Source organism: Podarcis vaucheri (assembly GCF_965113315.1).
Source record: "Podarcis vaucheri genome assembly, chromosome: 5".
In the NCBI taxonomy this organism is placed as follows: domain Eukaryota; kingdom Metazoa; phylum Chordata; class Lepidosauria; order Squamata; family Lacertidae; genus Podarcis; species Podarcis vaucheri.
Window position 1 is genome coordinate 41,728,818 of NC_138763.1, and position 17,893 is coordinate 41,746,710.

A 17,893-nucleotide genomic window follows, 5' to 3' on the forward strand; every position below is an offset into this window, starting at 1 on the left:
AATTCAACCAACAGGCCAGTGAGCACAATGGCTGATCTTGGGGACAGTTACATCCTCAGTCAGAGGTTTTGAGAAATGCATAGAATCTCATACAAGAGGGGAAGGGATCTCAGATTAGCTTCTTGCACTTGGGTGTAACATGGAATGGTACTGATGGGGGACTGAGATGACTGGGCAGCAGACAAATATGGAACAGCGATGTTGATGTAAAATTCTGCACACAATAAAAGGGTATGTAATCTCTTACTGAACCTTTCCGTAAAGGGATATGAAGCTGACTTCTCAGCTTCACAAAAATTTGCTTCAGGGCACACAATTTAAAAATGAAGCTTAGAATGGAATTTTGTTCTGTAATTAGGACCTGATCTGCCTTTGCATCCTAGAACTGACATTGCTAGAACCTAACCAAGAGCAGTGATGTGCTGTTAGAATCCATCTGGATGACAACTTTCTATCACTCCCTCCTCCCCCCCCCTTGCCCTCCTTACCCATGAGCCTGGATGTAAAGGAAACAAACTTGGTTCGCCGATTCGGAGCCAGCAAGATCATCCAGCGCTTCATTTCACTTCTGCATTGGGAATAAAACAGGAGAGAGAGCGGCAATCAGTGTTTTCCATGTAATTTGGAAAGGGTCCGTGGAATCTGACTTGCCACATAGGAGTCCATAAGTGACTTGCAAAAATTTACAAACATAAAGCACAAATAAATCCACTTTCTGCATTCTGTGCCATTCCTGCATTTCTGTCTTACTGCCCCTGCCCCTACTTTAATGGTAAAATCCATGCGTTCTCTCTCCCTTTCCTGTCAGCTAAGTCAATTAAGTGTCACTCATTCACGCATCCTGACTCATGTGCTCCCACTCACTGGTTAGAAAGTCATGCACAAGCTAAGACAATAAGGAGTTCATGGCAAATCCATGAACTCTACTGAAAGAGCTCAGCCATGTTTCAGAATCCCTTGACAGAAGACTCATTCCTCTATCCCATTTTTCACCTTCGTTTTTCATGTATTATTTTCTATAAATACCTGGAACAGTCATTCCCTTTCTTAGGGTTAAAGTGGATATGATATGGGAGATCTGGGATGCTTGTGTCCCTGAGAAGAACAGGGGTCCGGGAAGAAAGAGCCCAGTTTAACCCCCTCTTTGTCTCCCTTTTTGCAGTTTAAAGAACGATAGGTTTGGGGTCTCTGGCTAGTCTCAGTGACTGTAAGGTTTCCTGAGCCAAATTCCCTTTCCAGTAATAGCTTTGTGGACAAAAGTGAAAAGGAATATGTTCTCCATGTTCTTTTGGAGTCACGAAATTTGAGCTAAAGGGGTGAAGCCATCTGTAGCAATCACACAGGGTCCCTGGACGTTTCACTGTCTATTGATCCCTGTGCCACCACTTTATTTCTCGCTGCCACCACCCAGGCCCTACCTGGTACAATACTGAGTCCAGTCAGGGTTAAATTGGAACATAAACTTCTGTTTATTTATTGCAGTTTAACAAGCGTGTGGTTTCATAAACGGTATCGGTCAATTACATTCATTGTGCCTATCCATACCTATAACTTCCGCTACCTGCTCTCACTCACTAAACCACCTCTCAGATTTTTACTTGTCTTCCTAGCCCCTAACTGTTCCTGACCCAGCTACACTAACTCAACCTACCCACAGACTCTATCCCAATTCACTCCCACTCCAGCCAACCACCCAACTCCCAACGAACTCCTCCCTTCATCCCTCCCAGAGCTGGTTTTATAGTCCCTCTGACTCCACCCCCTGGGTTCTGATTGGGTAACCTGTTTTAACTATTTCACCTCCAGCACTCTCATATATTAACGTCACACCACCTTCCTTGTTCATTCTCTGAGTTAAAGAGAAGCTTTAGGGCCAAAAAATTGGGGGGGGGGAGCATGCAGCAACTTCTTCAGTCTACTGGAATCGTAGGCTGGACAGCTTTTGCTGCTGCTTCTCTGCTCAAGCCAGGCACTTCCGGGTTTAAGCAGAGGAGCAGCTGAGGTTGTGGTTGTCTTTGTCGCTTACTCCAGGGAACCAGGAAGGGAGCGAGGGACAAGGTTTTTTACATCAAAAGGAAGAAATATTTCCTCCTATTTCCCATGTCCTCCATCTGCAACAGTTTGTCGGTAATGCACGTTAACTGAATAAATTCTCTGCTCAAATGGGTGTTGGACTAGAAAGAACACTTCAAGTGCCAACTTTTCTTAATCTATCGTTAGCAACATGCTTAATTTGGAGCAGAAACAGTGCTTCCCGCACTGCTAGGTGTGAAATTTTGCAAAGAAGTGCTGGAAAGAAATACAAAGTTTTGCATCATGCAGGATTTGGGGTAACAGTATGAAGGATGAACCCATTTGAATATGCCATCTGCACACTGGGAGGATGGATATTATTATTATTAATTATATTTATCGTATTTTTCGCCCCATAGGACACACTTTCCCCCCTCCAAAAATGAAGGGGAAATGTGTGTGCATCCTATGGGGCGAATGCAGGCTTTCGCTGAAGCCTGGAGAGCGAGGGGGTCGGTGCGCTCTCCAAGTTTCGCGCAGATCTTCGCAAGGCGCCGGAGCCTAGCGCCGGGCTCCCACGGCTTGTGGAGAGTTGCCTGTTCTGGGGGCTGGGGTTGGGGGAAGCTCGGGCTTCCCCCGCCCCAGCCCCGCGCCTGGGGGGGAAATAAAATTTTTCCCCTTTATTCCCCCCCCAAAAAAAAAACTAGGTGCGCCTTATGGGACGGTGTGTCCTATAGGGCGAAGAATATGGTACCGTCCTTCATCAAAAGATCTCAGGACAGTTAACAAGATAGTTACTACCATCTGTTTCTAAGCTTCTGTACCCTCCAAAATGAAATATTTTATGTACGTAACATTTATTGTGCTTAGCACATAGGCAGTTACAGTTTATATTCCTATAGGATTACTTGAAAACGTACTGCAGTATTTCCTGGGGACCATGCATTTAATAATCTACAAATAGTCATTCATACAGGACAAAATGAGGACAGAGGTGAGGGAAGGCAGAATTTGAATGCAGTTTTGGAGCAGATTTCTATGGTCAACATACCTGGTGCGATATTTTTGCCATTAGTTCAATTGGCCAGAATTCAGTCTTTGGGTGTTTCAATATATTCTCTCCCTTGGGTGTTTTCTCCACCACTGGAGTGTGTGTGGAGGCGTGAATATTTTGTTCACGGCTACAGTATGAGTTCATAGGACAAACAAGAAGCCTCCTTTGACATCAGCCTGCCTTTCCCTCTTTGTCTGCAATAGGGAGGGCAAATTCATTCTAGTTCTGTGGGAGGGACTGGAGACTGCATTTCCTGTACACAAGCAGACTATATGACAGAATCACCAGTGCTGGGAAACAAATTACCCTAAAGCGTTGCAGAAGACAGAGCTACACAGGATGTTGACGAGGGGCAAGTGAACTCACTATCAACACTGTCATTTAGAAGACAGTCCCCATCAAACATGATGCCTATTGAACAATGTCTGTGCCTGCTTATAAAGATAGGTAAAGTCATCCCAAGAGCAATAATGGTTCAGAATCTATTGTAAGAAAGTGCTATGGGATCATGCGCACAATCTACAATTTTTCCAGATATTGCCTCGTTATGCTTACTGTGATGATGCCTTTAGCATGTAGCTGACTTCGCGGTCATCTGCATTTTCCAGCAGTCTCAGGATGAAGACATTCGCCAAGCTCTGTCCTTGGTCTTCCAGCTCCTCCACCCGCAGAAGTCCTCGTGGAGCAGAGTCAAACACCTGATATTTGTCACTGAGAGAGAAAAGAAAGGTGTCAGAAACACTAGTTATAGCCTAGGCTGGGGTATAAGCAGGGCCTAAAAGATGGGGCAGAGAAATAGGTGACTACATTTCTCATAGGCAAAATACTCTTTCTGAATAATTTATGGCTTAGTGTCGAAGGAGTAAACTACGCCTGAAACTGTTATCTGGGATAACAAAATCTTGCTAAGCATGCTCGGGAAGAGATTATTTGCATCTGAAAAAGGACAGCAGAGAAAGGAGGAGTTAATTCTTCTTGAGTCATATACTTCCTTCTGAAACTTTCCCCAAGCCAGCTGTTTAACCCCCTGCCAGTGTTCCATAGTCCTTTTTTTTTACAAACATGAAGTGATTAGAAAGGGGAAAGTTAGGCACACACTTCCCTCACGACCGTCCTCTGATGCAAGTTTTCTCTTCTCAAGGACAGAATGCACCGTATCTTTATTCTAGAGATGAGGAACATGGGATCTCCAGATGTTGTTGGACATCAACCCTGACCAGTGTGTCCCTGATGGCTGAGACCAACAAGCTCTTGACCCCTGCTTTAGTCCTTGCCTAACAATTTGAAGGGGGGATGGGACGCAAAGGTAAAGAATTGTCTATTTAAAAACCCAGAACAACAGAATAAACAGCCGCCTTTGCTTACCGTATTTTTCGCTCTATAACACGCACCCGACCATAACACACACATAGTTTTTAGAGGAGGAAAATCCGTAGGCATGCCACCCATAGGCATTCCCTCCATAACACTCACAGACATTTCCCCTTACTTTTTAGGAAGAAAAAAGTGAGTGTTATGGTGCAAAAAATACGGTAATTCTTTACTATGAGTGCTGAAAATTCATCTACAGCTGCTTGGGCAGCACATCAATAGATTAAATTAACAATCAGAAACTATCTCTGGCAGGACTGAGACCGATCCAACTGAGGCTGAATAAACATAGTACAGCTCAAATTCTGTTCCTCTTTGTTTGAAACTCACCTAGATATTTGTCTGCACAGCACTAGCAAATCATTGAAGAGGAACAAGTAGACTTCTCTGAAGAGCTTCTTTGTGCGGAGGGTACGTGATGTTTTGGGGCCATTCATTTGCTGCAGTTCTCCTTGCTTTAGCAGCCAACGGGAGTGAGAGATGATGGGCACAGACTAACAAAGGAAATAAAATAATAATCAGGAGCACTGCAACATAGCATCTTATGGCAATCCCTCTGAATTCACTGCAAAGGAAAGCTTTAAAAATAGACTATTCAGAAGCTATGGATCCAGGTAGAACCTAATAGGAACCTGCCCATCAACTCCAGTATCCTGTTCTCACACTGGCCAAACAGATGCCAGTGGGGAAACCACAAACACAAGAGCACTATCCTCTCCTGGGGTTTCCAGCAACTGTCAATGTTCTCTTAAAATTAATTTGTGTCTGTCAACTGGGGGGAAAATGTAAAATGTTGATCAGCAGTATTTAGCATCCCTTTAAGGTACCAAAATATGAGAAAGCGGTTTTTGTCAAAGTCTGGAGAAGTGGCTTTATTGCAGAGGACTTCGTTCATATATAAAGAGAAGAATACGACTTTGTTCCTATTTAGCAGTATCTATCAGGCAAGGTACTGGAAGAGAAGATTCAACTAAAAAGATATGAATTAAAGTATATGAAACACTATTAGACCCAGTATGACCTGGAGGGAAGACAGAGATGTGACCCAGAACTTACTACAAATCATCTGTGCATAGCCAAAATTAGTTTAGCAGTGAATTTCAAAAAAGCTGTCACTCCTTGGCTTAAAATCTGTTTAAAGAGGATCTGTGAATAGCCGAGATTGCCAAAATTACAATTTTTATCGGGCTCAGGGAGTAATGCCAAGTAGATAGTTTTGTGGATGGTGTTTGTTCAACACAGCAATGAGAAGTTTAACGACAGCAGCCAACTGCATGTTGTCTTTTCTTTATTGTAAAAGTTGTAACTTTTTGGCATGCTCATATTCCCCCCTTTTCCTCCTATTAACCTGTGAAATACTTAATAAAAGTAACATTAAAAGTTGGCTCTCTGAAGATGTATATAATGGGAACAAAATACATGGTCGTTGCAGATCATCAAAGGAAATTAAATTACCCACTGAAAACTTTGAAGTCTCATTCTAAGCAAAAGGACAATAATGACGAGTGGGATATGTTTTGGCATATCTTGCCTCAAGAGTCTCTTTAGGTTAATTTAAACAAAATTCACACCACACAGCTGGCCTGCAGCACTCGTAAGAAAATTATACAAATAAAAAGCAGATAAAGGAGCTGGAGGAGAGCTCCACAGAGCTGTATTAGTCAGCACAGAGTTAGAAATAATACAAGTGACTGGGAATGGCTCAGCATGCATCATCACTGCACGCATTCTGCATGATCCAGTCAGTGGAGCAGGAAACATGGGTAGCCAGGCAACTTAGTAAAGCAGCCAGGCAGACTGAACCCTGACCTGCATTAAAAAAGGGCACCGAAGCTCGGACTGACTAAATCAGATCAGTGATTGTTTAATATAATCATTAGGGGCAACCGTTTTGCTAAAAATTCATCATTGCCCTGTAACATATATCTGTTCCTCTCCTTAGGGCTTAGCCTACATTTTTACCTTGATCTTAAATTCTAGCATTTTCTGGATGCTGATCATCTGCTCTGTACGGCTCATCTTCCTAACACCTTCGTTGCATGCCTTCACCACCTAGAAGAGACCAAGCAATGAGAGTATATCAGAAACATGATTCCTTGTCTCAGGGTTGAAAATTGGAACCCCAATGAGAACAGACTGAATGAGGTGGAAGTAGAAAAGCATGTTTAACTTCATTCAGAAGTGGTTCTGTAAATAAAAGTGCAACGTCGACAAGATTTTAATAATAAGCTTGTTCACGTCAAAGTAAGTGTCACTGAAGAGGCATTAGCTTAACTCATGTGAAGGAAATCAAAGCATTGTTCACCCCAGTAAGATAAGGGGGGACATGCACCCAGGGATGAAGGGGAGTAGGTTCCAACTCTATTATTACTTAATAAGTAATTATTATTAATTACTATTAATAAAATAGTAAGCAAGAATCACCTGAGTTGAAAGAGGAAGGGCTATAGCTCAGTGGATTTCATAGTTTTATACAGTCAAGACATTTCTGATTTAATATAAACCCTAGAGAAGCTTTCAAATTCTACTATAGTCCTAATGGTGGAACCAAGCCAAAATGGAATGGAACTGGACTGGTCAGTTCTATCACAAATTCAGAAGCTTTCAGCAATGCAGCAGGTTGTGTTTCACATTCCTAGAGGTATTTGTGCTATCAACTGCTGATGACATCATCACATTTTGGCAGCCTCACAGCAGGACTGGGGGAGGGGCAGGGGCCCTAATTTAGCTCACAATATAGTTTTCCCTAAAACCATGTCCATCTGCCCCACCCCTGGCATAATTTGTGACATCAGATGGAAGGAAGGTAAAGGCGTTGCCTTCACTTTGAAGTGCATTTCCAAGTGGCCTCCCACCCCAGCTTGCGGCACCATTGAAGACTCAGGAACAATTCTACTAGGCTCATGTCTGAAACTGGGGCCTATGTAATTCAGCAGGCAGGTAGAGATAGTAAATGAGGGTCCACTAAAAGTTGGCTCGAGAGGAATCAGGATCCACTTGATCCCAATGACACTGGACTGGAGTTATGATCTGGCCCACTTCATGGAGGGGAACATGTGTTTACCATCTTTGTGTGTTGCCTCTCTAATTACATTTGTGAGTATACCAAGTATAGTAAACATTTGTGTGGTCCATTCCAGATTATTTCCATGGGATTGATCATATGAGTTTGGACTAGGTGCATTGGCTGCATGAAGATCTTCTGTCTCCATGTGAACATGCAGGGACAATGGAGGTTGGGTGGCTTCTTTGTGTGGGCTGATGCAATCCCCTGCATGTGGTAAGACTGGTTCAGACTCATGTTAAAAGTATACTGTACTTGGCCTAACCACAAAATATGTAAATAGACAGGCAGCACACATGATAAGAAGCCTCGTAGAAATGGAGTTCAAAAGGAGCTGAAGCACTAATAAAAAGGTATATTATGTCACACGTGATTTTGGGTCAGAAAAATAAGTTTGTACTCTTGGATAAAGTCTGACCTATTAACAGTCTGCTTCAGGTGGCAGCTAATTAAATCACTGCTCTCTGTGGAATCTATCACCTTCAAGTGTCTGACTACAGCTTTTGCACTCTGAAATCTGAGGCAACTCTTCCTTGAATATTATTTCTTCCAGATATGTCCTCATATACCAGATATATATGATTAAGCATTGAATTCAAAGTCATCCTATTAACACAAGGACTAATGCCTGCAAAGTGGGACTACCTCTCCCTCTCCTTTCCCTACATGTCCCACCCCCAAATCCACTCTGGAGGGTAGGGGGATTCTTCAAAACACATTGGGGGGGGGACGACAGAGGTGCCAACTTAAATAAAATACTGGGAGGCAGGTAAATCCCACCCTGCATAATCAATCACATGACACGGCACACACACACCATTTGAATGGCAATGGCCAGCAACTTTGGGAGGGGCACAGAGGCAGAGAAGAAGTCCCATTTGCTCCAAAAAATCCTAAATATTCTGACAAGGAAGATGAGACTTACTGTTTCCAGTTCCTTGTGAGCCTCAAGGGCAGTGATTTCACGTTCAGACTTTTCCTCCACTTTCTTCAGGATATTCTGTACAAGATGAAGGAAGGTTGTTGTTATACATTTCCATAAGAGAGTTTTTCAGTCAACAGAATTCTCAAATGATTAAGACTTAGGATACTTTTAACAGGTCTGACTATCATTCACCTTTACATATATATTTTTTGTTTCAAATTCCAGCTCAGAAAGCTATCAAAATAATGTTGTTTTACTCCACTGTTACTGAGTGGATTGGGCTGCCAATGGTATGTTATTGGATGTTGCAAAACAGGCTCTACTTGAACACATGTTGAAAAATGGAGAGAGGAGACAAAATCTTCTTCCTTTTGACAATTACATTATGGGCATAAAAGGATAAATTTTCTTTATAAAAGCTAGCCAGGAAGGGCTGGGAAATGGGCTTCATGGGGTGGTGAATGCTTCCCTCTGTGAGGGAGTCTCCCCAGACCTGCTGAAAGAGGTGGTTATCAATCTGCTTCTTAAAAAACCATCTTTAGATGCGGCCAATATGGCCAACTATTGCCCAGTCTCAAATCTTCCATTCTTGGGCAAGGTGACTGAGCGAGTGGTTGCTGAACAACTTCAGGCACGCCTGGAAGAAGCGGACCATTTGGATTCCTTCCAGTCGAGATTCAGGCCTCATCATGGGACAGAAACTGCCTTGGTCGCACTGGTCGATGATCTCCGGCGGGCTAGGGACAAAGGTGAGACCTGTCTCCTAGTTCTGCTGGATCTCTCAGCGGCTTTTGACACCATCAACCATAACATCCTTCTGGACTGTCTAGAGGGGCTGGGAGCTGGGGGCACTGTTATATAGTGGTTCTGCTCCTTCCTCCTGGCCCGTATTCAGAAAGTGGTGGTGGGGGGATGAGTGTTCAGACCCCTGGGCTCTCACTTGTGGAGTGCCTCAGGGTTCTGTCCTCTCCCCCATGCTTTTCAACATCTACATGCAGCCGCTGGGAGAGATCATCAGGGGGTTTGGGCTGGGTGTTCATCAGTATGTGGATAATAGCCAACTCTACCTCTCTTTCAAATCAGACCCAGTGAAGGTGGTGAAGGTCCTGTGAGGCGGTTGGAAGATGGATGGCGGGTAACAGATTGAGGTTGAATCCTGACAAGACAGAAGTAATGTTTTTGGGGGACAGGAGGCGGGCAGGTATGGAGGACTCCCTGGTCCTGAATGGGGTAACTGTGCCCCTCAAGGACCAGGTGCACAGCCTGGGAGTCATTCTGGACTCACAGCTGTCCACGGAGGCGCAGGTCAATTCTGTGTCCAGAGCAGCTGTTTATTAGCTCCATCTGGTACGCAGGATGAGACCCTACCTGCCCACAGACTATCTTGCCAGAGTGATGCATGCTCTAGGTATCTCTCGCTTGAACAACTGCAATGTGCTCTATGTGGGGCTACCTTTGAAGGTGACCTGGAAACTACAACTAATCCAGAATGCGGCAGCTAGACTGGTGACTGGGAGCGGCCATCGAGACCACATAACACCGGTCTTGGCTCCCAGTATGTTTCCAAGCACAATTCAAAGTGTTGGTGCTGACCTTTAAAACCCTAAAAGGCCTCGGTCCAGTATAACTGAAGGAGTGTCTCCACCCCCATCGTTCTGCCTGGACACTGAGGTCCAGTGCTGAGGGCCTTCTGGCAGTTCCCTCACTGCGAGAAGCCAAGTTACAGGGAACCAGGCAGAGGGCCTTCTCGGTAGTGGCACCCGCCCTGTGGAACGCCCTCCCCCCAGATGTCAAAGAGAAAAACAACTACCAGACTTTTAAAAGACATCTGAAGGCAGCCCTGTTTAGGGAAGCTTTTAATGTTTAATAGACTATTATATTTTAATATTCTGTTGGAAGCCGCCCAGAGTGGCTGGGGAAACCCAGCCAGACGAGCAGAGTATAAAAAAATTATTATTATTATTACCCAAAAGGAATGTTCCTTGGTGGCTTTCCCCTCCCCATTAAAGCTCTTCAGTCTTTCAGTGACCTCAATTTAAGACATGGCAAGGTGGTACTGATATATGGGAAGAGTAAAGCCCTGTTATACCTGTACCAGCAGCTTCAGCCTTGTGATCCTTTGAAAAGGCAAAATCAAGAACGATGAGAAAGGCAGGCCTTTGCATTTCGGATCCAGTTCCAAATGTGAGATCACCTCCCGGAAAGCTGGCTTGTCCTGGCTGACAGCAGAGACAGATGGAGAGTGGTGTTTTGTTATTTCATTGAGGTTTAAACTTGTGTGAGTAACCGACATGTTCTATGTGTGTTTTAATTTTCACAACACTACCTCAGGGTTGGAATATGGCTTTGTTCTCATTTTTTTACAATTTGGGGGAGGGGCATATTAGCACTAAGTGGATTTGGGTTTAAAGTTGGGTCTATTAATAGTATTTGGGAATGGAAAAATAGGCTTTTAATGTGCAAGCCAGAGTAATGCTTTTACATGTGTAGCACATACAAACTTAGCAGCATATGCTGGGTGTGTGGGCGGGTGTGAATGGGGTGTGTGTCCAAGTAGATGAGTCAGAGGCATAATTATATATCTTTACACAGTTGGATTGTTGCAGTAAGGTGAAATACATATAGTCATAGGAACAAGGCCTTCCATCAAGTGATTTAACCGAGGTAGGCCTAGCTGGAAATGACAAGAGGAAAAACTCATCTGGCATAAACTGGAAGCATCTCAGACTACTGGAGAACTGCCAGGATCTGTCACAGCTACAGCTAGTGTGAATTCAGTGCTACAGAAAGGCACACACTCTTTAGCTCAGAATATTTGGTTTCTCACTGACAAAAAGGCTATTAATGTGAGGGAACTTTCTATTTATAACTAATACCAATATTCATAACTAATACCAAATATTTAGAAGCTTCTGGAACACCCCCATACCCACAAATGATTAATTAGCACAGTTCATAGGAAGAAGCATACAGGTCCAAGCACCAGCATGATAAAACAACTCAGGCCACAATCAGACCCCAGCTCTATTTATTGCATTTATTAGTTGCTTTTTTCATGAGAAGTGACCCAAAGCAACTCACAAAATGCTACGAACATTAAAACAGAGTATGAAAAAAACGAAATGAAACGAAACCCTAGCCATAATAAATATAAAAAGGAAGGTCCAACATAACACACCCCACTACAAAATAAGCAACAAAGAGGGCACAAGTATGCCTAATACACTCCAAATTAAGGGCTGAAAGTCCAGGGGGAATAAAGCTTTTTGCCTGGCACCTAATAATAGATAATTATGGTGCCAGGAGCACCTCCCTAGGCAGAGCATTCCACAAGCAAGGAGCCACCACTGAAAATGCCTGTTCTCGTGTTGCCTCCATCCACATCTCCCTCAGAAGAAACACATGAAGAAGGGCCTCCAATGATGAATGCTGGGTTCATGTGGGGAGAGGCAGCCCTTGAGATATTGTGGTCCTGAGGCACACAAGACTGTTAAAAGCATAGCAATAACCACTGAGGATGCTGTTCCTGGTGTGGTCCAGCTAAGGTTTTTGTTTTTCTGGAGCAGAGGGAGGAAAGAATGGAACTAGCAATTGAATTGGTCCTGGAACTGAGAATGGTATGACCATTCACCACATATGTGACTGAGAAAATACTGAACCAAACTTCTACGTTAACTGTTTCTGAAAGAGTTCAAGCTGACTCCATATTCCTGTCCTGTTGTGCTATTGCCTTCTATTAACTAACGCTGGAACACAGGTGAACTTCTGCTTTGCTCCCAATAGTAGATTGGTGCCTCTCACATTTACAATTTGAAAATCAATTCATTGTCCTTCAGTGCCTTGACCAGGATGTCAAAGAGTGCTGAAGCACCTGCACTATGCTAACTTTTAAGTCTGTGCTTGGTCTTATTGACAGCTTCTTCTCCACCATACTTCCTTTCCAGTGTTGTCTATATTCAGTCTGTCAAACGGAAGGCAAATGGGATTCTAATCCTTTGTCATCACAGACCTCTAAGTATGCTGATCTAGTCACCAGCTATTAAATAATTGACTAGGAGTTCCTTCAGCGAGAACAAAGACTGAATGGCGAGGAGAAGAAAAGGAGCAAGATTGCTATCGTTTCCTAGCGTTCATAAAACAGCCTAGCTGCTGGTTAGAAGCAGTCGCCAAGGTCTGCTTCTATAGGGAATTAATTTGTTTAAGGATTTATCTCTCTTCCTTTGAGCATATTAAAATTCTATCTATACAATGAAAGCTAGGAATGACTAAATTGCATGATGAGTTATTAGGTTTTCCCCCACCTTACTAGAATAGTTGTAGCTTAATAGGTTACTTAACTCTACTCACTTTCTTGGAAGAAACAAAGTGGCCAAAATAAACATGAAAAAGAAAAAGTATTGAGCTAAAGAGTGGAAAATTTCTGAAACATTCAGAGCATTCAAGTAAGCAGCTAAACATTTCCCAGCTTCCATGATCCTTTTAAAGTATTTTTATCTTAATGCTTTGGAGGCTTCCAGACAGCTTCCTCTCCTTTGCGAAGGAACCAAATATATAATGCGGGTACATTGAGAAGACTCATTACAAATCCTAGCAGACTACTATCATTAAATTTAAATTATGAAAACGTCCGAAGCAGATTCCCTAATCCAATTCAGCTATACTTGACACAAGGACTATAATAAATGAGCATTTTTAATTTTTAGACTATAAACTTAAACACACTTACTAGAGAGTAAGTTCCATTGAACAGAGTGAGATTTACTTCCAGGTAAACACACACAGGATTGCATGGGCAAGGAGAAAGGCTGCAATTCTATGCACATTTACTTGATGGGAGTAAACGGTACTGAATACAGTAAGACTTCTGAATAAACATGCACAGGATCATAGTGCTCAAGATTCTTCATTATTCAAAGAGCAAGCTTAGCTTTAAGTAAGAATTCCAGGAGTTTCACATCTGAAATCTGTTACAGATCAGAAATTATTCCCTTTATTGTAAGAAACTTTGCCTCTTTTCACTTTTTTTTTTTAAGGCTTTGAATGGAACTTGGAGGAAGTGAGGTTGCTGAAATAAATTAAGGTTGTAAGTGGATTGTAATTTTAAATTGCTTCCACTTCATCATAAGCAAGGGGGACATAAAAGGTTGGCAGTTCAACACTGAAAAATCTTTAGACAAATTGCACATGCCATAAATGCATTCACATGCTTCAAAATAATCTTGCCCAATGGAAAACCATTAGAACAGACACAACTATGGATAATTTCATACATTTGTCTTGTAATGATGGCATCAACCAGAACAATCCTTCCAGTGCAATAGATCATTTATAACGGTCAGACATAGTCACCCAGTGGAAGATGCATGTTTGAAAATTGTGCAAAATGTCAAAAATAACTCACAACTGATTGCATACCAAATCCCAGCTTTCTGCCTAGTTATCTCCTTTCCAGTGGGCAATGGGATTACACTGTGAACACCCAAGCACATTTTGGAGAAAAGTTTCTATTAAGCATGGGTGAAAATTCTTTCCCCCCCCCCCACGCCGGTGTGCTAAACCATTTGGCATCTGTTGTCTAATTGGTCAGTCTCAGTTGATTGGTTTTACTAAGCAAGCCATGACTGAATAATTGCACTCACAGAAGTTGCTTATAAGCTCTCTCCTGGTAGGTTTGGTTGGAGACATAGGTTACATACACCGAGAAATGATTAATGGTGTGCTGATAGACAATGTCGCAGACATCTGAGATCACAATGTTCTCTTCTACTCGCTTCTCAAGGTCCAAGAGGAAACTAAATAAGAAACCAATAATTAATCATTGACATCAGTGTCCGCAACAGACATAGCCAACAAACACAAATAATTAAAATAGAGGCTTCTGCCACATTCCACTCCCCCTCTTTTTATTTTTATAGATAAAAAATAGATTCTGAAATACTTTTGGCTATGAACCAAATGAAGCATTTTGTTCAAAATTAATTCTGCTAGTTTATCCAAAACTCAGAGAGCGTATCAACCGAGCTAATCTTTGGCTATCAGTTTTGAGACCAGTCCAGTTATTTTCATTCTATTTTAATAGAAGAGGTCTAACTAATAAGTGGTACAACGTCAACAATAATTTGATCTTATACCGGCTTCTCAGAGTGAGACATGCTACCCTCTAGGGGAATTGTGGAGAATTTCACGTGGTTGAAAATAGTTATTGATTAATCCTTGGCAATGACATTTTATGAAGGGAATTTTTATTCCTCCCCCCACCCCACCCCAGAGATCAGGCAAAATGGTAGATATGTGGCTATATGTGTACACTTTTGTAGCCACACCATGGCTACTAGCTATGATGGTTATTGTTCTGCCCTGCACAATTGGAGGCAGCTATGCTTCTGAATACCAGTTGCTGGAAACCACAGGTGGTGAGAGGGCTCTTGTACTTGAATCCTGATTGCTGGTTTTCCACAGGTGTCTGGTTGGCCACTGTGAGAAAAGGATGCTGGACTAGATGGGTCACTGGCCTGATCCAGCAGGCTCGTCTTAAGTTAAATGCATACATGAGACAGAAAGTGCCTGATTTCCAGGAAGAGAATGTAGCTTTTTCCTATGTATAGGTGAGGAAGGGAATAAGCATGTAGAAAAATGCATGCAAGTGACTGTGGGATGCATATCGTGGGTGGCACTGAGGTTTAAACCACTGAGCCTCTTGGGCTTGCCTATCAGAAGGTCGGTGGTTCGAATCCCCATGATGGGGTGAGCTCCTGTTGTTCTCTCCCAGCTCCTGCCAACCTAGCAGTTCGAAAGCACACCAGTTCAAGTAGATAAATAGGTACTGCTGCAGCAGGAAGGTAAATGGCGTTTCCATGAGCACTGGTTTCCGTCACGGTGTTCCGTTGTGCCAGAAGCGGTTGAGTCATGCTGACCACATGACCCAGAAAGCTGTCTGTGGACAAACGCCAGCTCCCGGAGCATGAAAGTGAGATGAGCACCGCAACCCCATAGTCGCCTTTGACTGGACGTAACCGTCCAGGGGTCCTTTGCCTTTTGCATGCCATAACAACAATAAATAATATGGCTTGTCTCTAATTCAGCACTGATCTGAAATTAATTTAGTCCTCAACTAACTAGCAAAATATACACGGAAAATATATATTAATGAAGACATTAACAGAATTTGTATGCACAGAATTCTCACCCTGAAAAGGGTGAGATTTCCCACAAAACCTATCATGCCAAAAATGAGGACAAACCTAAATAATAACAATGACACTGTTGTTGCTATGTGAAGGAACAGTTGTACTCTTATTTTCTCCCTGGCATATTTATCCAGTCACCACAACACAAAATGAGTACATACCTAGGCATTACTATTTACCAAAGAAAGGTGAGAAGGACAGAATATGACACAACACATGCTTGGGCCTCTGATCCTGGCATCCTTTATATCTTGCCTGCTCTGAGAGGCCTGCAGCACTGGACTGAAATGGGAGGCAAGGCTGCATGACTGTAATGCTGAAGAGCAGCAGTGATCAGTCAAATTCGCAACTTACTACGATGACACCCACACATCTTCCACCCAGGACAATCACCTCCCTATAATAGGGAGGGAACTGTGTTTCCATCTGATTTTAAGGCCTTTTATATGTAATTGCTTTTGGTTCAAAATAAAGGATTATGTATGGGATTCAACAACGATGCTGTTTAAGTCAGTACAGTGGTACCACGGGTTAAGAACTTAATTCGTCCTGGAGGTCAGTTCTTAACCTGAAACTGTTCTTAACCTGAGGTATCACTTTAGCTAATGGGGCCTCCAGCCGCAGCACCGCCGCGCGATTTCTATTCTCATCCTGAAGCAAAGTTCTTAACCCAAGGTACTATTTCTGGGTTAGCGGAGTCTGTAACCTGAAGCGTCTGTAACCTGAAGCATCTGTAACCCGAGGTACCACTGTATAGTTATGGACGATGGTACATTTCTCTACAGTATAAAAGGGGAGAGATTAACTTATAAAGATAATTTACAGAAGCTGAAAACACGAACAGGCCCCACCTATGCCTCCCCAGGGACAGCAACAACAAAATTGAGATTTAATTCCTACACATATTAATCGCTAAAAGCCTTACCGCTCACTGACTGCCATGACATCTAGGACATTGGAGAAGAGGATGTGAGCCTCTGAAGGATGTAGAATCTTTTTCAATCGCTCATTTTCCATGAAGTGATATATCAGAAGGTTCAGGCTCTTGTAATACGAAGCTTCTGAGGTAACCAGTTCAAACATGGCCTGCAGAAGAATTCCAAAATTGTACATGAATGATGCACAATATAAGTGAAGGCTCTGAAAGCCTCAGTGACAGGTAGGCAAGTCTAGTTGATACGGAAAGGGGGGGTACCTTCCTTCACCCCTCCTTTGGTACGTCCGAGACGATGACCTCGAGTGCACCCACTGCACGTTCACCCTTCAGCCCCTTCACCGTTACACAAGCACCACACCAACCCAAACCCCAAGGACCCAGGCGAAATAAGCCCAAACTCTCAAGCCTCTTTCTCTCCCTCTCGCTCCATCTTTATCATGGGTTGACCGTATCAAACTGCGTTCCCATTTGTTTCAATGGCCGCGTTCTAGCCAATCAGAACTATGCAACCGCTTTGCAGAATCAGCTCAGCGAGCCTCTGCACGCCTCATTTAACCTCTTGACAAGCTACTGACGGCTCCCCGCTGGGAGAACAATGGAATCGAAACTCGTGAACTCATAAAAGTGTCAAAACTTGCAACAATGTATCCATTTTATTTCCGACTTCAGTTATTACTATACGAATGGACTAGAACAGGCTAAAATTTCTAAAATTCGTATAAAATCAACCACAGCTCTGATTTCCTTGGTTTTGGTATCAATCGACTCAGTTTCCTCAGGACTCCACAACACCTCCTCGGCCTCCATAATCCCTCGAGCGAGGAGTCACGTACTCAGGAAGACCCTAATCTGGTCAAATCACTCTGCCCAGCCTTTCCTCTGGGCAATGCCAGGTGACAGACTTTGCATACTTAGACTATTGTCTTCTCATCACTGGTACTCAGGAAGTGCGTATCCGCGCATCTCTCCAGCTCTGCATATTTCCCCCTCCCTGCCCCATATGTTAATCTGTGTAACCCAACCTCCCCCTAATGTATTCATGATGCAATTATGATGTATTTTCCACTGCATTCTGGGACATGGAGGGAAGTTTCAAAAACTCCTGTCACCCCTTTCTCGGGGTTCAATCTCGTCTTGAACCTGTTGCGCAATAAACTTGGATCTTCTCCAGTTTGCTCCTATCTCCGGCTGAGCTCATTTTCTTCCGCAGGGACCCGCGGACTCAGTCCGACAAGCTGGGTGGCAGAGTAACCCCGCACCCAGATTTTTTTTCCGTAACACTAGTATTCACAGTCACAGGGCAAAAGCTCACAGCTCTATAGAGTTACCACCCCGATTACGA

General features: G+C 43.2%; 1 protein-coding gene across 2 annotated transcripts in view; it reads right to left on the reverse strand.

Annotated features, from left to right (window-relative positions):
• The window catches only part of NGEF (neuronal guanine nucleotide exchange factor), a 67,874-nt gene that overhangs the window by 3,102 nt on the left and 46,879 nt on the right, over positions 1-17,893 (reverse strand). For both annotated transcript variants that reach the window (XM_082221781.1, XM_082221782.1), the window contains 8 exons: positions 16,540-16,700; positions 14,067-14,219; positions 10,517-10,646; positions 8,428-8,502; positions 6,401-6,490; positions 4,769-4,932; positions 3,623-3,778; positions 489-568 (listed from right to left, as the gene is read on the reverse strand). In XM_082221781.1, the coding sequence (XP_082077907.1) occupies positions 489-568; positions 3,623-3,778; positions 4,769-4,932; positions 6,401-6,490; positions 8,428-8,502; positions 10,517-10,646; positions 14,067-14,219; positions 16,540-16,700 (1,009 nt within the window). The remainder of the gene's footprint in view (positions 1-488; positions 569-3,622; positions 3,779-4,768; positions 4,933-6,400; positions 6,491-8,427; positions 8,503-10,516; positions 10,647-14,066; positions 14,220-16,539; positions 16,701-17,893) is intronic.